Here is a 22,596-nt window from a genome sequence, read left to right on the forward strand (position 1 = left end):
GGCGAAATAAGAAATAAGCAGTTTGCACTCAGAGTGTAATAAAGCTCTTCCCAACAGGGGCAAAATGGCTAAAACAAACTTGGTCTTATGTCCTGTTCTTAGGACACAGGAATTCTAGACCCTATAAGGAGACAAGTCCAGAGTTATCTGTACTCACAAAGAAAAGGGCTGAATGTTCTGAGACTCAGGGCCAATACTGTAAAATGACATAAATTTATTTGGTTTTAAAAATAAAGGCTCATGTGGCTTAATATTCCTATCCCACTTCCTTTACTCCCCCTCCTAAGAACCAAGGGCCTGAGCTGAAGGAGGACCTGGACCCAATCTAAGTCTTCTTGCGGTTCCATTGGAACCATCTCCATTTTAAACACCACAGTCCGGCTTTCGAAGCGCTGCTCAGCTCCTTCTCTGTAAACCCTGTTTGTGTTGCTGACTTGACCCTTCTGATCAGAACAGCCTCTCTCCTGTGGACCCCCAAGTACCACGCCCAATCCCCCCTTTATCACAAATTTCATGTCTCCAGGCCTGACCCACCCCTCACTCCATGGTTAGAACGTTCCCTATCCTTTTCTCCCTCCACATATTCTATTATCCTTCCAGGATCCAGAACCCTTCCCTCCATAAAAATGGAAGAAAATTTCCTCAATATTAAACCAACTTTCCTCAATACTAAACAACTCTTGGTACCTGGCTGCTCAGAACTTAATTCTATGCACGATGGTTTTTTTTTTCCTCTCCTCCACAGAGCGTGGGAACACTTTACGTGCAGTCAAAACCCTTCCCCCATCTCTATCAGAGGGGATAGTTCTGGGGGCCACCCTGGGCAGGAAATGTCAGGTGGTCCTGGAGGACATCCAGCTTTTATATAACCATAGAATGCACTGAGGCAGCAGGACCACTTGCTAATGTTGCTACGGTAACTTATTTTTTCCCTAAATTCAAGGTTAAAAAAAAAGGTAAACAAAAAAAAGGAAGTGAAGCAGCCTGACAGAGTTTTGAATTCTTGGCATTTCTTTCTCAAACTTAAGCTGCATAAATGCGTTTTCATTATACCTTTTTCAAATACTTTTTTTTCACTGCCAGAAAGCTTTTTTTTTTTTTTTTTTTTTAAGTACAGAACAATGGACTAATTGTACAATGGTTTGCAGAAGGTGTTCCGTTTCTGTTGAAATGCTTATCCTACCCCCAAGGTATTTTCCATGATGTCATTTTACACATTTAAAGCCTAAGTATAAAGTGTTATCTCAAAGTGTGCTGTTTGCCATGACAAAACTGATACCTGTCCCCCTCCTCCAAAATGGTCTGATTTCAGACCTATTTCGTACAACAATCTATCACAGAATAAGAAACATGACCCTGATAAGACATAGGGTGGAGAGGGGAGGAGAATAACCTAAAATACAAATATAAAGGAGCCCACTGCACTTAATAGAGTTTACAGGCGCTGGTGGGCAGACACATTTCCTTTCCACAGAGGTGAAAGGGCAAAGGGACACGTGGCTATGCTGTCATGGTGTATGAGATGGAAAAGCCCTACATGCCACTATGTTAAGGGTGGTTTGCAAACCATGCATATAGAGCTTACACACACACACACACACACACACACACACACAAGAGATGGGCTTTGCTATGCTTCATATGGGAACCAATTTTTCTCCCATTACCTCCACAAACCGAACAGTAAGAATTTCACATCTGTACTACTGTGACTTTAAAATGATGACTACAGACATTGTAAATATCACATAAATAACAGCTCTACCTTCGATTACAGTTTAGGTAAAGCTGGAAGAGTGCATAAGACTATAATACTAGCTAAGAAACCACTCCTTTAAAATGCTAGCTAGCATGTCTTTCATGATATTGATTCACTCTTTTTTTTTTTTTTTTTTTTTGGCTGCTTTAGGATTTGTCTTTTTTACCTGCCAAAGCTGATCTGTTGACAAGCACTCCTGATGGATGCTTCTGGAAAAGTGATCTTAACTAAAGCTGAAATGGGTTTTATGTTAGTTAATGAATATTAAAATGTGGTTATCTTGCCTCCTTAGGAAAATGACATCATGACTTAGAACATCCACTTGTAGTTGGAAAGGTTTTACAGAAAATTATTACAGTCCTAAAGGAATCAAAGATAGGAAATCATTTTGGGAAGAAGACCATAAAAATTGGGTCAGCGTTGTGGGGCACTAGGTGAAAGCATGTGTCTTTTTTGCAGAGTCAGATCCCTACAGGGTTTGATAAACACCATATAAAATGCACTGAGACCTGAGTAGCACTCTGCTTATCTAGAAAACCCCCAGAAACCTGAGCCAGTCACAAGAGAAGTGTCAGAGCACCCGCACTCTGCATTCTCTGCTGAGGTCTCTCATCAGAGTCTTACTGAGTATTGACGGACAATACTGATAATTCCTAACATAAGCCTGAAAATCTGACATCCCACCTTCTTGAAGCTCAGAGGCGGTAATAGCAAAACAGAAGGAGATGTGGGTTGACTTGCTTTTGGTAGTGGGATGGATAGCTGTAAAAATCACCCCAAGGGTTGCATTAAGGCCTAGATATCTAATATGCCTGAGTTATCAACCGAAATGAAGTGACATCAAGTTTACGCGAGGTACATGACCCAACGTTGGGAGGCTTAAAGGGCTCGCTCAGCTCAATAAGAAAAGCATCGAGGCTTTAACAAGAGTCTTCAATGCAATCACACTCTGATGTATGGTTTTGCTGTTGGTAATCTACTCTAGGTTGAAATATGGATAAAGATATATATATGTTATATGTATATGTAAAGATGTTCGTCACAGCATTATTTAAAATAATTTAAGGCAGCCAAAATGTTAAACAATTGGGGAAAAAAGCAAGTAATGGAATGCTAGAATCTCAAAGTATGTATTTTTAAATTATATGCCTTAAAAGACAGGAAAAAATGCTCATTATGACATTCAATGGGGAAAAAAAAAGCCCACAGGATAGCAAATTGTAAATGCAATACACATTCAACTAGGTTTTTAAAAAGGGATGAACTAAGGACCAGAAGGAGAAATGCCAGAGCATAAATAAACAATAATAATGTACCCTTGTTCAACAAAATGAAGATTTACAATCTAATGTAACTTGGAACCATACTGTCATCCATAAATAAAGTAGGCCTCAAATACGTTTATGGGTTACCTTCTTTGAAAACATGCTATAAGTCAAAAATCTAATTTGATTTTTTCCAGAGAAACGTCGTCTGAGGGGCATATGACCAACATTTATTTATATCACCGTAAAAAGCACAGTTCATCAACTGGCACCTTTTAACTCTCCCATATAAAGCCAAATAAATACAATAGAATAATAGAACAATAATCCCATAAATTTTTTATTTACTACATTACAACCAACAGACTCTACTGTATAAAGTTCCTATTTATTCCTTCAGAATTCTCTCATTGAACTTATGACTGCAAATCAGAGGTGATCACTGCGAAATGAGATTCAGAGTATTATTTATTTACTTGTTTAGACAAGCATTTTGAGGAGATGACTGAGAAGACTATCTATCACTTGACTTTTTAGAAATATTGACTTGGGACACCTAGCTGCTTCTCCTCTTTTTCTCACTCGACACGTCATCATAGCAGGTGGAGGTACAGAATTCTGTCCATCTGTCTCAATGTGAACCCACCTTCCCTTCCACCCAATATTCTGTCCTTTGATCTTTCTCGCGGTCTCTAACTTGATAATGTTAAAAAAAAAAAAAAAAAAAGCTTCAAAGCTTTTGGCTGATTTGTGATCAAACTCAAAAGCACAAAGCTTTTGCAGGCAAACAAAATCAAATGCCTCTCTACCTGAGCTGCAAATCCCAAATGTCACTTTGGTAAAGGGGTGTGTGTATGTCATAGCAGGCACCTCTTCGTGCCACTTTTTCCTATAATGGCGGTTTTAGGAAATTCTTAAAGAAGACACATATGAGGTGTGATTCTAAAGGAACGAGGCAGATATTTTCCCCATGAATATACAGGGACGTTTATGCCCAAATAATTGCCCTCTTTCAGAACAATCCATTTCTAAATCAAAAGACAGGGAGTGGTTTTGAAGACAGCTTATCAGCCCTGTTAGGAAATCATTTTTGTTGTTTCCAGCTGGGACTGCTTCCCACCCTCAGACAGAGGTCATTTATGCTGGTTGTCCTGAAGCTTTGAGAGGCAGAGACCCTGGGCTCCTGGGTCAGGCTGAAGCTGGAAGCCTCAGGGAAGTCTTCTGTGCCTCAGAAAGCAGACGGACCAAGTTTACCTGTGGGCTGCCCACCTGCTGTACATGGGTAACACTGGCTGAGCATCACTAATAAGCATCAATTCACTAGGAGTCCAAGCAGCCTATTCCAGTACACATCGGAAAGTACCAATACATTTAAGAAGGGCAAGATAAAGCACTGGAATCCATGCTTCCCTGAGCTCATTCTCTCTGGACTACATGCGCCTTCTGACCTCTACGTCTGCACTTCCCAATGTGTTCCATGGAACAGGAGCCTAATGGACTATTAACAGTGTGCCCTGAAGCAGGGGCTTTCCTGGTCAAAGGAGTTTGGGAAATGCTGGATTAAACAAAGCTCAACAGGCTACGTTACAGCAAAACTCCCCAGAGCCTCTAACTGCACTGGGAATTTTCCAAGAAGTTCCAGGACTGGAGTTGGAGGACCACATTCTGAGGAAGCATCACCGTGGACATCACTTGAGGTCTGACTTCCTCATGCTGCTAGGACACAAGACAGACGGCCAACCCTGTTGCTGAGCCCAAAGCACCTGAACAGAATAAATGAAGAAAGGCTCTTCACCTAGAACTAAGGCTCTCTGAGTGTATCCACTTGGTCACACTTGTATCTCAGGCCAATTTCTCTGTAATCTAATTAAATGCAAAGGGGCTTGAGCCTGAGATCCGGTCATAGCCTCCCGCCCCCATTTAAAGAAATACTGAATGTCTGGTGCCCACGTCGCTAAAGCTAAATTTTGTCCAAAAGAGCTTCTTGACTGGTCCTGAAGGGACAGTCAATACTAACCACATAATCACAACATTAAGGGCTGTTAATAGCCAGAGAATTCAGATTTCCTGGGATGGAGTATGTGTGGCTGGGTACCGCATGCCACTTTTCTTTTCAACCCTATTTCTGTAACCGTAAATTTCACCAGATTCACTTACCACTCAGGACAGAGAACCAGGAGTTATCTTTATAAATCCATCTCTCACATCTGGTCTGCCCCTAAGCCCTGTCAATCATACCTCTGAGTGTTTGTGCTCGTGCCTTCACACCCACCGCCACGTCCCATGCTATGCCCCTCTTCCCTTGCACCTGATGACCCAGGCATACTGAGAGGTGTGTGGTCTCTAGAGGGGTCCTGTGTTTCCACACCTCCTCCCTAGCTGCCTACACACATGGGCCTCAGTACCTCGGCTCCCCCCAGCCCGTCTACTTGGGGGATTTCTACTCCTCTCACAAGCCACCCACTGACCTTGCTTCCCACCCCCCGCCACCTGGCATGTACACTTGATTCATACGGTAGATCTGCATTATTCCTTTATATAACTCTTTCCAACTATGCTTTAAGGCATTCCAGTTTACTCAGTTACCCCCAGTTCTCAATACGTACACAGAGATTGACACATAGAAAATGCTCAGTGCCTTTGAAGACATGGAGGGGTTTTTCTGAAAAGAATTTTTAAAAATTAATCATAATGCAAGCTCTGAACAACATGTCTTAAACTCAGGTTCCTGGGGAAAAGAAGCATGTGACAGTAGGGGACCAGACAGACTCTGAAGAGTCCTGAGGAAGCAAACATCAAGCCCCTTCTATGCCTCTGGAAATTGCAGTTTAAATGTATCTTCAGTAAAAGGATTTATCTGGGTCCTAACTACATATGGCCATATCGTCTCCTCAGAAAGCCCAGGCAGGACGCTGGGGGCTCTTAATACCCTTTAAAGTTATTAATCCACTTTTCATGGTCACGTGACTATTGATGGACGGGGGGATGTGGGGTGAAGGAGCTTATGCCTGGTCCTATTCACTGCGCTGGGCACTTAGCCTACATCATGCCTTTTAGACCTTAAAGCCTCCGTTCTACATCATGGGGGTGGAAAGGTGTACCATGTCGGTTCATTATTTTAAGCCCAAAAGAGTCAAGTGTTTCCTGTTTCAGTTCCGACATTCGAATCCAGACTGAGTTCTTTCTCACAACGGCAAAAACAGAACGTCATTCTTGATGCCTCTTAGCACACAGTATGGTTTGTATGTCTGGCTGCCAGGATTGCTCCCTAATTACAATAAGAAACGCCAAAAACTGGCAATCTTGCCCAGCAGGTTCACCTTCACATGGACATGGGTGGGTACAAACCACCCCCCTGTTTAATCTCCCTAGATAAAGGGCAGTGCCACAGCTGGTGATGGTATCTGTTCTGAGATACAGGACACAGCTTCCATTCCTTTTCCTCCTGGCCCATAGACTGGATCTGATACTAGCGGGGAAAGAAGTGCCAAAAAGAACATTATTGAGTCCATTGACAAAAAAGGAATATGGATGGCAAAGTACTGTATCAATATTTTTTTCTTAAAGTACAGGCTGACCAAAAGGGGGAAAGAAATGTTATTTTCAATATACTAACAACAACGCCTAACCCTGGCAAAACATGCATGTCATCTCTCTCTCACAAAATCTCTAGGAAAAAAGCATTTCTGCTGTCCACGTGACAGAAGCAGAGGCACACAAAGGTTAAACAGGCTGCCTTAGGACGCTGAAGACTGTACATGACAGGTAAGCCCAGAAGTGACGTCCTGAACCCCACCTGGTGCGCAGACCCTCCGCACACCGCGACTGACTCCACAACGTCAGACAGGGCAGGCACACGCACGCAGCACCCCAGGTGCTTTTCACTACGCCTCGAAACCAAGCCAGCAGGGAGTTAAGAGGCCCGCGGGATGTGAGGCAGAAGCTGCGCTGGAAGGGACGGGAAGCAACAGAAACCCATCTCCAGGTAATGCAGTCCTGCTGGTGGTGGCTCCTGATGCCTTTCTAAGAAGTGCATTGACAGGACGGACACGCCCAAATTAAAGCACAGCACAAACAACTTCGAAAGCCACGACAGGTGTTTGAGAACATCTGTGCCTCCATCTCCCACTCCAAGGAGGGTGATCAAGAGGCCACTGGAGAAATTTGCTTCCGAAGGCCGCGTCTTTAGGGATCTGTCCGTTTGGTGGACCAAGGGATACCTGTATTTAGAGACAGGGGAATACAAGACAGATCCTGACCTGTTTCCTTCTATTTCCAACTGAGAATTACTGGGCACCTTCTCCACGTTACACCTGCGGTAGAGTAGAAAGAACACTAGAGTCAGAAGACCTGGGTGCTCGTCCCAGCCCGGTTCCTTCTTCCTAGGCTGCAGACCTCGGGTAACTCATGTCACGCTCCAAGCCTCGGTCTCCTCACCTACCTGCCTTGCCAGCCTCAGGGGAAATGCCTGTTACTCTGGTCTCGTTTCCATCCATGGTTCTAGAAGCAGTGGAAGACAGGCAGCATTTGCTTGGCGGGGGTGGGGGGGTGACCTTAGGAACGTAGCTTTAGCCTATCCGAGTGTCGCTCCTCGTTTGTACAACGGAGATGATACTTACCTCGGAAAACTGTTGTGAAAATTAAATAGGATACTGTACTTTGTTACAGAAACCAGCACACCGAGGATGCACCAAACCACAGTCTACCTCGGTTTCCAAACACCATCTAGGCAGTCAGCTCTCCTTCCCAGACCTCCATTCTTTTCTAACAGTTGATCACTGCGTTAATGATCTTCCACTGGAAATGACAGCCATGCAAGGTCTCCGGCCCTTCTCTGGGCCTCTAGGGAAGCCTCTTATGTTGAAGATTTTGAAACTGCACCGCTGGTGTCCCTTTGTGTGGTGGCAGAGAAGTGGCTGAGAGGTGTGACGCACCCTGGGAAGACCCTCCATCCCCTGTAGATCTTACACCAAGCAAAGACGGTGCCTTTGGCAGACACAGCCCACGTCTGGCCACTTACACATCCCTTGTCAAGAGACGCTGTCCACTGTGACAGCAGGACACACGGCAAAGAGGGCAAAGCATGAACCTAGGAGTGGCGAGGCAAAAGTACGGGCTATATGGGAAAAGCAGAGGATCAGCTGGAATGTCTGACATACAAGGGAGAGCTGCATGTTGGAAGGCGAAGGTGGGACGGTCCTAGGGCCAGGTGGTGGGAGACGATCCTTCCCATGCTGGGAAGTTCAGTCACTATCGGGTAGGCGATGAGAAGCCACGGAACGTTCTCGAGTAACCATCTGACATGAGGGGATCCATGTCCCAGAGAGAAGGCAGGAGGAGGAGCAGGCAGCATGTGGCGGTCCAGGCACGGCCAGCAACGGACAGTAAGGACCTGACGCAGACAGTGCGTGAGGACGCGGAAGTGGTGGGGGCCTGGGGAGAGATGCTGAGGAAACTCTGTCTGTAAGGGCGTGTTGGGAATAAGACACAGAACTGGGACCGCTCTTCTTCCGACACATTTGGGACCCTGAGTTGATGATGGGGTTAACGAAGGGGATACAGAAGCTGAAACAGACCGTGCTGTCTCAGAATGGGTAACAGTGAAGAGCATTCTGTAGACATGTTACAGGACATACTGCAAATACTTTGGAGAAAGGTGGGCTTGGTTCTATGATCTGAGACTGACGGAGATGACAACCCATCGGGGAAGGGAGGCTCTGAACCAAGGAGATTCCAACAGAACAATTCCAAATGATTCTAATAAGGAGTGTGTGGGGACAGACCTACGTGGGTCAGCAATCTGACTGAAAAAAAGCACAGACCAAACCAAAAAGCGTATTAAATGACGGTATGGATTTGGCTTTCAAAATGCATGTCACTACAAATCAGTGTTAAAAAGACACTGGACGCTGGTGTGATTCGTGTACCTTGGGTGGAAGCCTCGGGACGATGACTAAGGCAAAGCCTTCAACATAAATACCTAAATGCACTGCAGGTGAAGCACTTTGGAGAGAGAATACTGGAACAGGAAAAGGCAACTTTTTAAAGTAAGAGCCCATCCCTTCTGGAATATGGGTTGACTATATGTGGGCCCTTAAAACAGTAGCTCAGCCTTATGCAAAACGAGGGAAATGCTACAGATGACGTTCTATTTGTACACAGGCATTTGTGTACAGGAATTAAACAAGTACACTTGGTCCTTGGGCTTGCAGTATCCCAAGTCCTTGGGAAGTATAATGTAAGGAGGTAAAATGCTGGCTCTCTTTTCCCAGGTAATTGCAGTGATAATGATATATATATATATATCTGTGTGTAATGCAGTGATACTGTAATGATATATATATATATCAGTATCACTGCATTATAGGTCATTATATATATATGATTATTTTTAATTTATCATTTATATATATATATTTATTTTTCCCTCTAAAAGGGACCATAAACAAGATAACGTTATCATATTCTTAAATAAGGGGCTCACGTGACCCCGCCTTTCCCGAATTCCCCAGGCCACCCGCCTGTTCAGTACTATCCAGACTATCTCCTCCACTGCATAGCGAGCTAGTGGGGGAAGTGCTGTGAGTGTTTTTTTTAACCCTCTGGCCCTCAGGACTGGAAAGAAGAGGGGAATGCAATGAATATTTCTAGGATCAATGAATGACTTTCTACAATTTTGGGGAGAGCTAAAATTCAGAACAAGCTGAGGCTTTCCACCATTCTTAGGGAAGTCATCAGTGTTTTTTAAAACGAGGGGCAAGAATAGGACAGGGTATCAGGTATCGTGGCCCCACGTGCCAGGGTCAGGAAGGTATCTCCCGCCTCCCCGCTGCTTCCCTTGTCCATCCTCAGAGCAGCACCTGAAGTCCAGATCCCCTGCAGACAGCAGGGCCCATCCTCCCAGTACGCTCCTGCTAGTCTTCAAACAACTGTTAGAGGGGGAGGAGGTGGCGATAACCTCCTCACATTCTGTTTCCAGATTCTTCGGGAATGTGAACAATGCTCAGATTTGAAAGGCAAGGCATAATAAATGCTGAACAAAAGCTACTGATAGGAGAGTCGGTAGAGCATATCAAGAAGCTTCAAATGAGTTCAAGTGTCCAGTTGCAAACTAATTACATCCTGAAAGAGTGTGTAGATTGCTTCTGCTAATGATGTTTAAGAAATCACAGAGAATAGAAATGGAATCAGAAGACTAGAGATAAGCAAAGGTCCCGCTTTCAAGACGGCTGTGCTTGAGGTGGACCCTTGGTCAAAATTTAAAAGAAATTATTCAGATGCCACGGGGCTATTTAGAGAAGATAAATAACATCATTAAGTACCAGTAGGGGGTCTCTTAGAAAAAGCCACAGCAAGCTAACCTCAGTTCATTCTTTCCCAGGGTTTCTAGGTTGATGGATTGGAAAGGCCACAAACACGGTCTATCTTGGTTTTAGCTTTTTTTTGATAACCTTGAGAAAGGAGAGATGAATGTGGGTGACATGATAGCATGGTCATGTGAGTTCACAGATGGTTCATAAACTTTTAAGATTATTGATTAATAAATTCACATCAACTTTAAGTGATTTTTCAGCGGCATGTTATAGAAGACCTGTCCTTTGCCCTTTAGAAGTTTCTCAGCAATAGCTTGTAGCAAATCTTCAGATGACAGCAACTTAGGAACACAAGTAAACGTGTTCTTTGTTTTTTTTTTAAAAAAAAAAAGACAAAAATCAGTGTTACATCAATAGACTAGAATGATGGGACAAAAATCAGTAAGATGAAACTATATAGGAACAAGAATAAGCAGATATAGGATAAAAAAAATCAGAGGTTTATTTAGCTGAAGGCTAACTTTGGCAGCATTCATGTGAGAAAAGAATTGTGTGTATGTTTTGCGGGAGAGGGAGTTTTTCAACAAGTCATGTTTTCAATGTGAGTTAATTCTGAGTCAAGGTTGGTGGAAAAAGTTAACACACTCTTGAGTTATGTTAACAGAATTTTGGTGTCCAGAATAAGGAGGCTAACCATCTGGCAGTTAGCTGCCGTCAGAATACCTCTGGAGTTCTGGGTGCCGTGTTTTAAATGGGACACTAAGAAAGTTAAATGTGTCTAAGGAGGGGCACCAGGATGGTAGAAGTCCAGGTATCACTCAGATAGCAAAGTGAGGTGTTTCAACCGGAAGGAGAATGTCCTGAGGCAGATATGTTTATGAGCATTTTTAAAGGACATTTCTCGGAATGAGAACAGATAGACTCTCTGGAGTTCCAAGCAGAACAAATAGCTAGAAGTCAGAGGGCTGAGTCTGTTTTAATACAGGAAATGCCAGTTTAGAGCGTTTAGAGCTGTCCTTTGGTGTCTTGAAGGGCTTCCTGACGCAGTGAGCTAATGCTGGGTGTGTCCGCACGAGGTAGATGAGTGGTCTGCTAGAGGTGATGCAGGGGGACACATCTGGGGCCTTGGACCAGGTAGAGCTAAAACTAAAACCCCTTCTAACACTAAGGATCTCCTCTAGGAATCTCCCTCCTCACCCAAGTAACAATAAGCTGTGTCTCTAGATTTGGAATAGCTCCACCAGACCCCACTCTTCACAGGGGCAATTTTAAAGGGTGTAGATGCAAATTAGGATGAATCCCTTTTCCAAGAAATAAAGGGTCTCAGGTTAAATATATATAAACTGAGAATATAACTTTAAAAGCACTCTATATAAGTACGCTTGACAAATCAAAACAAAGCCTTCCAATACTACTTCATATAAAGCTTTCTATTTAGAGAAATAAAATGGTGGGAACGGTAACAACAGATCAGTGTTATCTGTAGTAGAGATTACCGCAGAAAGATTTTACATTTGTGAATCGCACAGAATTATTGGGTCTTTGGGGGCTGGGTCATATTTTTTAAAAGTATCCCCCTAAAAAAATTAGGACTGGCACTGAAAATAAAGGCAACAAATAGACACTTAAATTATCCTAGTTCTTTTTAAAAAAATAGATACATCTGTCCCAGAACCATGCAAGAACTTTGAGAAAAAAACAAAAAACAAAACTGTCTCATAAGAGCTAATTAATTCTTATATATCAGTTAAATATAGATGGCAGTTCTTATTTAATACGCTGCTAATGTACATGACTGTCAGAGCCCTAACATTTGACTGAGGTGATGGGAAGGAGGTTGGTCCCGGTGGTATTTCTTTCACAGGTAGGTTGAGTTACTATATTAGTCACTGACGTTACTGGTGCAAAAATCTCAACACATGGAGAAGTACATTTCTCAGCAGCATTTTCTAAAACCAACCAAAAATATGATGTCTCTAATTAAGGCTCTCCTAATTTGAGTGCCTCCTACTTGAGCACCAAATCTGGTAAGAGACATGAAAAACATAAACAGAGTGCTTTTTTTTTTTTTTCCAGAGGATGGCTAACACGAAATATACATGAAACATGCAGCAGCGGAGAATTCAGAACATACTCCCCCGAATGTACATAAACGTGGGTGCTAACAGAATGGGCCTTACCAAGGCATTTTAAGGAAAAGTAAAATAAGTACATAAAACCAGCGAAAGGGGGAAAACAAACAAGTAATTCAATGTCTGCATCTTGAAATATTTAAATATCCTCTCCCTATCGTATAACCAAAGACATGCTCCATTATCAGTCCCAGTGAAACTGTGTTTTCTGGTTTTGGAAATAACAATATGAAAACCGTATGAGCAAGGACGGTTTCTTTACAGTGCTCAGAGCTCCATTCACCCGCCCGATTTGCTATAAATAGTCTGAAAGCCTGATTATTAATAATTAAACTGTTCAAAGAGCTATATTAACTCATCAAATCCTCCTAATGCCTCTTGAGGCAGGTACAGTAATCATTCCATTTTGTGGACGAGGAAACTGAGGGTCAGGGAGGTTAAGGAAGTTGCCCGGCTGCCCCACAGGCAGCAAATGGTGGACTCAGGACTCAAGTGCAGGTAGTTAAACCAAGACAAGAGCTTAAGCAACTGCACTGTGCTTAGCTGAGGTTCAAGGGACATGACTTCATACTACTCTGTACATGGGGGTGGTTTTTGGAAATGCCACCGGCCCGTAGCCCTGTGCATCAGGAAATCACAAGCCTACGAGGCTCTGGAGCAGCAGGAGATATAAAGGAGTGAAGGGGGCCAGGTGTGAAGAACATCATGAGAGATGGCAACGGACACGCCATGCTGGGGGGATGACAGTGACCCATGGGGACGGTGGCCACCTAGAGCAGGACAGCCCTTGGCGCGGGCGTTGGGGGGTGGAGTAGTCTCTTCTCCACTCCTACTGTTACCTTACGGAAGGCTGGGTAGAGTGCTGCCAGATGTTTAGGGTTTTCAAAAAAGGAGGGGGGGACCCTGATGTTTTATAAGAACTCTCTCCAGCTTTATGTGTTTGCTTAAAAAGGAAAGAAAGAAACATGAAATGAAACAATCTGTTGGTAGTATGTGGTCCACAGGCTAGGGACCTAATCTTTTACACCATTAAAGGAGGAGACAGCCATAACCTGGAATAAAAGGCCTCACGTCCAAACCTCCAAGGACTTTCTTGGCTCTTCTCAGTGTTACAGCAGCCCTAGGCTCACTCAGCAGGTAATGAACACAATATCTGTTAAATACCAAGGCAAACCTGGTCAAAGCCACAGACATTTCCTCTCTCCCGAGACAAAGGCAAAAAGTTACAGGTATATGCAGAGTGATGCTCTCTACTTATTTTTCTCTACACCAGGGGCTGATAAAATAAGGTGTAATTGTCCAAGCTGGCTTCCTGGAAACTATTCCTGCCTCCAGCCAATCTACCAGTACACGTGGGGAGGAAGAAAAACTTGACAGAGAGAATTACCAATTCTTGGTTTACAAGGAAATGTGTGTGTTCATCTGGGCAAAGAATGATCTTGTGGCCAAATTTTCCTTCCTAGATTACTGTCATTCTCCTGTGTCAATGAACAGCTTATCCAAACCTAACGCAATGGGGCTGCCCTTTGTGGCTACTTTAGAATTCTCAAAGGGAATGACTTAAAAAAAAAAAAAAAAAAAAGGAAAATAATAGTGAAAATAGTAAGATAGTAAGCTGGGAGAGAGACCTGGAGACCTGGTAGGTAAAGAGGAGCAAGAAATTCTGACCCTTTCACACCCATCTGCTCCTATGCCCCTTGCACCATTTCTGAAAAGTCTTTATATCTTCTGTAAGGAGCTATCAATAAAACCCCATGGTTGAAAGTTTCTTGCTTTTTATACTACTTAATCTTTATGATGAGGTTTTCTTCCTTGTATTAAAAACATGCACTAAAGTTACAATGAAGAACTTAAAGCACAACTTAAGTTATTCGTGGTAAACAATTCCAGGTATATAAAGCAACACCAGTTAATGCCGAAAAGTTTTGGTAACTAAAAATCGATTCATGCCACTGTTTAACGTAAAGAAATAAAATGTGTTTTTCTATCAATTTTTCAACTGAAATGAGATGTGATCTTCCTATTAAAACTGCACCACATGATTACTGAGTAGAAACCAAATAAACTAACCAAAATGTAGCCTAACTAGTTTATCGACTATGTAGGGCTGCTTGACACTCTAAAACATCTTTTACTTTGGTTTCCAAATAATTCTTTACTGTTTAAAAATGGCCTGGGATAGTGTCCAGTACAGGTATCTCAAAGTTCACATTCAAAAGTTTCATGGAAAAGAGGTAAATTTGCTGAAAGACCATCCTGTCTAGGCAGGGTTATTAGAAAGAAAGACTTCAAACAGGTGCTCAGAAATTCAAGTGTCTTGGAAGGAAAGAAGGAATGGTATTTTTGATGGAAGCATTGGTTTGGTTTAAAACAAAGTCTTAGCATGAATATTTACCTTAAATATGCTAGGACTCTTTTTTTTTTTTTTTTCCCTCTAACAGCTCAACCTAAAGGTATAATTTCACTCTCTTTCTAATCCTTCCACATCAATGGTGGTATTTTGGGAATCTTTAAGAATGCTTCTCCAGCTTAGATTTCTTTTTTTTCAATTTTGTCATCTAAACTCCTATTTCCAAATATCTTAAATAATACCTGGTAAAACATCACACAAAATATCAAGAGCAGCCTCTTTGAATAGAGTACACGTTTACTGATACCTCTGGAGCAAAAACCATGAAACAGGAGGTAGAGAGGGCCTTAGAACCCAGCACACACCTTAATAAATCTTGCTCTGTGGGTAGCATTACCTGTGGTCTTAGTGAAGATGACGGAGGTGAAGGAATGAAACACTCACCTGTCTTTGTAGTTTATCACAGTATCAATGATAGCATTCATCTGCTTTGTCAGTTTAGGGGGATTTGGTGACAGTTTCTCAGCTGGAGGGCGACCTCTCCTCTTCTTGGCCTTCTCCACATCTTCTTTTGCAGGATCTTTATCCACATTTCTTCGTCTTTTTCGCTTCTTAAGCCGTACTTCCTCTTCCATTTCTTCCAAATTGCCGTCTTCAATGGCCTGTTAATAGGGAAGGAAGGAGAAAAATTCAAGACAAGAGAACACCGAAGAGGAAAAAAAAAAAAAAACAATTTAGATAATTAGAAGAAAATGAAACTAACAAAAAATAAAAGTTAACAGTAATCAGTGAAGTAAGAAGAAAAATAGAAGACCACCATATTGGATAAACGCATCTTTAACCAAGTCTATTTCATGAGCAAAATATGTGAAGGCCTGAAACACTAATAGCAAAGAATGTGACAAATATGAAAAGCTCTATACATTTAAGTGTTTGAAGATAACTAAAACCAAATGACATTTCAGCTTGATATAAGAAAAAGAGCTTTATTGTCTTCTTACTGTAGAGGGTAAAAGGTAAACCAAAACAAGGGGTGAGTGAAGAAAAAAATCTCCCTAAGACTACATCCTTACAATCATATAAGCTTTGACCTTCTCTTCTCTGAGGTTTTACATCAATTTACTCGTGCTTCACAACATAAATCAAAATTCCATCCAGATTTTCTTCTAACGTAGCAATTAGCAAACAAGGAAACGGGAAGTACAAAGCCACATTCCTGGGTAAACGCACTTAAATCATCCGATAAAGAACACACACACTCACAAACAAAAAACACTTTTTTTTCCAATTACCTGCAAACGCTTGCTTTAAACCAGAGCCAGCAGCACTAATGCAGAGAGATAATAAAATAGCTATAAAAACAACCAGGTATAAAAAGAAACCTGTTCATAAATGGCTAAAAGATCCATGTGACAGACCCAGAAGTTTAAACTTTTCTTTCCCCCGGTAAATCTCAAAACTTAAGAAAAATAAAGGGGAAAAACATAACAAAACAAAAAACTGCAAAGAAAAAAACAACCACAGATAAGAGAAAATTTGATCATGGAAAAGAAAATTTTTAAAAAGACCTTTAAATTACATTTCAAGATTGGCTTCTCACACAAAATAACTGATGTTGTTATTTGCTCCTCCTGCCCCTCAATATTGCCTCCAGTATGCAAATGCTAATCAATCCTTTCTCGAAGCTGAAAAGAGCTCTAATCATAAGGCAATTACCTTCATTTCTCCACAGCACCAAACATGGCTAATATTTATGATCATGTGAGTTTAACAGTCAATATAAAGAGTGATTACAGCTCAGACACAATTTCTTTCACTTATGTACAATGCCTTCTGAAAAAGAAAGGGTTTGTGAAGAAAACCTGGTGCAGAACACAAAACAACCTGGCATGTTAAAAATGCCAGTGGGATTTAAAAAAAAAAAAAAAAAAAGGTTTTCTATGCATCTTCCAACGTGCAAACCCAGAGAAGCAACATGCACACAGACAGAATCCTAAAGGGACAGTCTGAGCCTAGGCCTTAATAATCAAAAGACAATTTCCATCACGATCCTACAGTGTTCAAATAACCACTATGAAGGAGGCGAGGTCTGATGAGTTATGAGGAAAAAGAAAAAAAAGGAAAGAAGAGAAAAAAAAAGCTCCACGTTATTTCATTAATATTCATTTGCCTAAAAGCAGGACACCCACTATACAGCTAAACACACTGCAGCTAAAGCAAAGATGAAGAAAAGGAAATTGTCCCGCAAATCTTGGAGGCTGAACATGCTAATATAAATACAGCATGCAAGGCTGTCAACAGTTAATGGTATTGCTCTCCTCAAGCACCCAGTTACACACAGAAATACGGAGAACACCGGCTTTTGATGTGTTACACACCTACACATGCCTGGGATGTAGCTCTACTGAATCTTCAAGACGGCAACGAAAAAGGATATTTACCTTACCACTATCAGCAGGCCGGCTATCGGAAATCACAGTTAGTGGGGATAAAATTAACAAGCCAGCAAAGCAGCGAGCTGCTAGTCTCTTCATCAGCTGATCAGGAAAAAAAAGAGAGCTGGGGAAAGGCTATGTTTTCATATACAAGTAATTTTATTTTACTGAAAATTTAATACTGAAAGGATTGTGGATACTCAAATCTGCTGTTTCATTCTACCTACTACAAGGCCCGAAGCCTTCCTCCTTCAGCCTGTTTTAATATTGACAACTACTTATCATATTTTTTTTCCCCCTTATTATTCCAGGCAGCAGAATTAGAGATTTTAGCTCAGGTGGTTTCTGATTCTTGCATTTGAACAATTAAGCCAATAAGAAAACAAATTAATATTCAGATTTATGTTTAAAAAATTAAAACCAGGTATGCTTTTTTCATCTTTCTTTTTTTGGTTATTTTAAAGCTCATTCTAGTGCTTTAAGAAAACAGGCTGCATGGTTTTGGAGCAGTTTAAAATGATTTTTTTTTTTTTGGCTGAAAGAATGTTTCCATTAAATGCATGTAAGTAAAAGCAATGTGCATGTTCTCAAGTTCAAGTATTTTAATACAATATGTTATTCTCTTTAAAGAAAATCCCGAACAACTGTGACACTTCACTTTCAGTTTCATGCTGTAAAATTTTTCATTGTTTTTCTTTTCTGTGGGATAAATGAAGAGGGGGAAGTTGTGAAAAGAATATTTCTACTCTTACCACCCCCTCCCCAATTCTGCAAAAAAGGAACAAAGCATAAGCTTGTGATATTTGGACTTTTCAGTCTCTAAATCTGGGAGTAGCTAAGAAGCGAAAACAAATTAAACTGCAAAAAGAACCGGTGAAACGATTTTTATTACAATTGCTAATACGTGCAGATTCTTATTAAATTTAGGTTTTGGAATCACAAGGAAACACACAAAGTACTGACCATTATTCCCCTTAAATTAAGGTTTTATGCAGGAATGCAGAGAACTACAAAACATTTTCCCTCCTCCCCAAAGACCCCAAACACATCCATATGCAGTGCTTTATGTTCAGGGATTTCTAAGGGTCTTTTTCTAATGGAAATCAATTCACTAAATATTTCCCAGTGCTTTTCGCACTTAGAGAGTGGAGTAAGATTACTCCTGCCTGTAAGTAAAATTATTCATGGAAAATTTTAAACTGTTCTCCTCTTTAAAAAATTATTTATTCCTCTGGCTTCACTGACACCACTCAGGGCTAGGGGCGAGTGACACACACACAAAACTTGCTACACAATGCTCAAGTACTACCCCACAAAGAATTCCCTTCCAAACCTTTTACCAGCACAATATTGAAATAAATCACAGAAGCAAACCCCCAGTTTCCGACTGGTGACGTGTTGCGCAAGAGTGCGAGCCCTAATTCAACATACAGACGGCTCCCATGCCGAACTGCCTCTAGATTTAATGAAGTGAATAGGAAGGAAGTCGGGGAAAAAAAGTGTACAAATAAGAAATTAACACTTTCCTTCCCTACCCAAACGGTGAGACACAACTACAGGGAAGTTTGGTGAGGCACTTCTTCCCTTAAAGGCATACGGCACCCATTTGGCTCCCGATGTCACTAAGGAAAAAAAACCCTCTGGGGATAAAAATCCCCAGCCAAGTTAAAATAGTTAAACATATTTCAGCCTGCGTTTTTTCCTGAATGAAGCTGGGAATTACTCCTTCCTCCACTGGATGGCAACCTTCTTCCCCCTCCCCCCCTTTTCTCTTTCTCTTTCAATTTTTTTTTTTTAAAGAATACATGGTCATGACACAGAATGTGTAGGGATGAGATACAGAGTGGCTCTTTCCCCAATTAGTTAAGAAAGCAGCGTGTGTGTGTGTGTGTGTGTGTGTGTGTGTGTGTGTGTGTAGGTTCTGATAACAAAATGCAGGAAACAATTGTGCAGGATTAACTGTTTTAAAGGAAACACTTTGCAGCTTACAGAGCACATGGCAGACCCGGGAATCAGCTGCACGTGAGTCCAGCTGTGTGCCCTGTCATCCTGACACACACTACGTCTTTTCGTGAAGGCTGAACGGTCCTGAAAGTGTGCATTATCCTTGCTCTTCTCAACCTGTGGTATAGTGGGGTGCTATTATACGTAACTCCACAATACCAGGCAGCAGCAGAACACATCCATGCCTATGAATAGGTAAACAGGAACAAGCAAACAAAAGCCACAAGCAAACTCCGGGCGCATTGTTTCACTGTGGTTGTCGTTTCCACTCAGCGTCTCCAAATCCACCAAGCAGTGCGGCACAGCCCTTACCGTGGAACAGACCGTCTTAAGAAAAACTGAAAGGAGCAATGAGAAAGCAATTCTAGACAATGCACGGGGCATCTCTGGGATATCAAATGGGAAATTCAGTCTTCTAAATGTAAATCTCTCTCATATTTAAATATCTGCCCCCGACAAGGTCTCACTTTCTCTGTCTGTCTGTCTCTCTCCCTCTTCTCTCTCTGGGGGGTCCTCCTCCCTTATGACTCTAATTGGATTCCAGAATAAGACCCAAGGATGCTGCTGGGGGTGAGGGTGGGTGTTACAGAACTGAGGGCTAAGCAGTAAAGACAGAGAATTGCTGCCAGTTACATGTCAATTCTAGTGCTTCCTGAGGACCACTAAACCTGATTCCAATATTCAGGGAGACTAAAACTCCCTCAAGCCCCGATAAGACCTGGAAGCAAATAATACAGGTAATGATCCCCCAAGCAACCAGAGCAATTGTAGCAGCGACAATCAATAAGTGGAAGAAAATTTAAGATTTCACGTATGAGAAACTTTCTTCTAATACGAATATTAAACAACAAAAAAAATTGAATGTGGAGCTCTTGCTCAAAATGCCACATCACTTAGTCACTTGGTTTAATAAAGACTGTAGCACTTTTGGATACAGAATTCCAGACCCACAGCTGAAAATGGACAATTGTAAGTTTTTGATTACCATGTGAAAATGAAAAAAAGGAGGCCCTCGTGAAAATGGAGTCGGGAGGCCAGAAGGGGGAGCTCTCAGAAAGCACCACTCCACGTCAGTTACAGGAGCACTGTCAACTACAGACCCCAAAAGAAGATTCATCAACAGCACAGGATCACCAGCTACAGGACCCAACAGGAACAGATGTATGGTTGGCCCTTGAACAATATGGGTTTGAACTGTGTGGATCCACTTACACACTGAGTTTTTTCAACAGTAAACACTACGGCACTACACGATTTGCAGCTGGTTGAATCCTCAGTTGGGTGCAGAGGACCCGCAGGTGCAGAGAGGGCCGACTGTAAGTTACACACAGATTTTTGACTGCTGGGAAGGTTGGCGCACCTAAGCCCCAAGTTGCTCGAGTCAACTCTCCGTTGCATCTCCTCTAAGAAATCCACTAACCCAGCAACTCAGCCAGTGAGAAACCATCATCACCCTGAACTCTCCCTTTTCTCCACTGACATTTTATTCAAAACAACCCTTCCCAACTTCTGACTTTTTCTCCATAAAATAACGTTCCCCTCCTTTGTCTGTTGGACTTGCCTATGGTTTTTGTTATAGCATGCCTGTCCAGAATAACAATTCTCTGCTATTCCTGAACAAGCTCATTTCTGCTGGTAAAATAACTTTTATTTTTGAGGTCAACAATTACCACCCTCAAAGCAATCTGATAGACAAGTATGTATAAAATCAAATTTCCAGAGGTGAAATAAGCAGGACCCAAAAAGATAAATATTGTACGATTCCACTTCTATGCGAAAGGAAAACAATGGTCCCAGGGGTCGAGTGGATAGGGGTGTGGGGAGCGACTGATTCGTGAGTACAGAACTTCAGTTTGAGATGATGAAAAAGTCCTGGAGTGGAGAACGGGCATGTGTACACAACAAGGTGCTGAAATATACACTTAGAATGGTTAAAATAGTATATTTTACATTATGTGCTTTTTACCCCAATAAAAAAGTCCCTGAAAAAGAAATCGGATTCTCTAAATATTAAGGAAAAATCCCCAACAACTGCAGGCTCATACGTGTTCCTAACACCTCAACACACAATGCTAGTGAAATCTTGCTGGCTTTCCTTCCAAACTCAAACCTTACAGTATTTCAACAAGAAGCACGCTTGGTCTTGCCCTGGCCAATGACTAGAAGCCTTTTCAAAGATCCTCAATTATTCACTCATTCAGTGTTATTAAGGAAATATCCACGATGTAAGGAAATATCTGTACACAGGACATACCTATTCACAAACTATACTGTTGTTAACAAATACCTCAAATACTCAAGAAACGAAACAAGTTAAGCTGAAGGCTAAGTTTATTAGCATAGTTTAAAAAAATTTTTTTTTCCCTCTGGGATGCAATTAACTGGTGACAATTTAATAGATTCTCATTTCTTATTTCACTCATTTGTCAGGCAACTCAGATGCCGGCTGCATTACCAGCTCTCCCGAGTTGGGGACTGAAATGTACAACGCTGGCCATTAAGGGAAAGCAGATGGAGGCTCAGTTTAACTGAATTTCCGGTACTGAGAGCTGTGCAGTTTCTTGTTTGACAACTTTAGATCACTTTTGCAAAAATGATCCAAGGCTCCTTCTTTCCCCTGCTAATGGCATAAGGAAGCCACATAAGGACACCTGGAGGAGGCGGGGAAATGGGGAGCCACAGTTTACACAACTGAGACGAGGTATCAATAAATTAGTACATATTTCAGGTAAAAGAAACTGGAGGTTGGGAAGGGGAAAAAGTACAGGGACAATAAAAATTTCAGCGACAAGATCAACTATGTACCTTTTGGGCAGTATTAACCACAATGCTTTCAGAGAAAGACTTAGATTGAGTGGAGGGTCGCCGCCCAAACCTCTGGCCCTGCAGACCCTACCACATTACAAGCATAATGTGTTAACCCCTTTGTTCTTACAAGCTAGGCAAGTCCTATGCTCTAGCTCCCTTGGTGGAACTGACCACAGAACCCAAGAGAGAACTTGGGAGCCTGTGAGAGGCTTAGAGCCACAACGGAGAATTAAAAGAATTACGGTTCTGCTTTCTTATCCCAAGACCATTCATCTAGTTACTATCAACTCCTAACAGCCAGAACTCTACCTCCTCACCTGTAGAGCAGAGCTTCCCAGGGAGCCTGGGCCACATGTGTACTTTAAGGTTCTCAGGATCCTAAGAAAACGAAGACATGCCAAAAGAAGGTAACAGATTGCGGCATGATTTCAGTGCTTACAAAGAGTAATGCAATGCTTCTGAGATGGATAGTAAAACACAATGATTAGGAGTATCACCTCATTTGGAGATGATGACAGATGGCAAAGTGC

The 22,596-nt window shown here is 41.9% G+C and overlaps 1 protein-coding gene across 4 annotated transcripts in view; it reads right to left on the reverse strand.

Moving 5' to 3' along the window:
- Nucleotides 1-22,596, reverse strand: part of SMARCA2 (SWI/SNF related, matrix associated, actin dependent regulator of chromatin, subfamily a, member 2) — a 181,967-nt gene that overhangs the window by 20,665 nt on the left and 138,706 nt on the right. For 3 of the 4 annotated variants that reach the window (XM_057724018.1, XM_057724017.1, XM_057724016.1), the window contains exons 28-29: nt 15,264-15,481; nt 7,284-7,337 (exon numbers count right to left, since the gene is read on the reverse strand). In XM_057724018.1, coding sequence (XP_057580001.1) covers nt 7,284-7,337; nt 15,264-15,481 — 272 coding nt within the window. The remainder of the gene's footprint in view (nt 1-7,283; nt 7,338-15,263; nt 15,482-22,596) is intronic. The other variant, XM_057724020.1, reaches the window with a different exon arrangement.

The sequence above is a fragment of the Hippopotamus amphibius genome, chromosome 2, assembly GCF_030028045.1.
Source record: "Hippopotamus amphibius kiboko isolate mHipAmp2 chromosome 2, mHipAmp2.hap2, whole genome shotgun sequence".
Lineage (NCBI taxonomy): Eukaryota > Metazoa > Chordata > Mammalia > Artiodactyla > Hippopotamidae > Hippopotamus > Hippopotamus amphibius.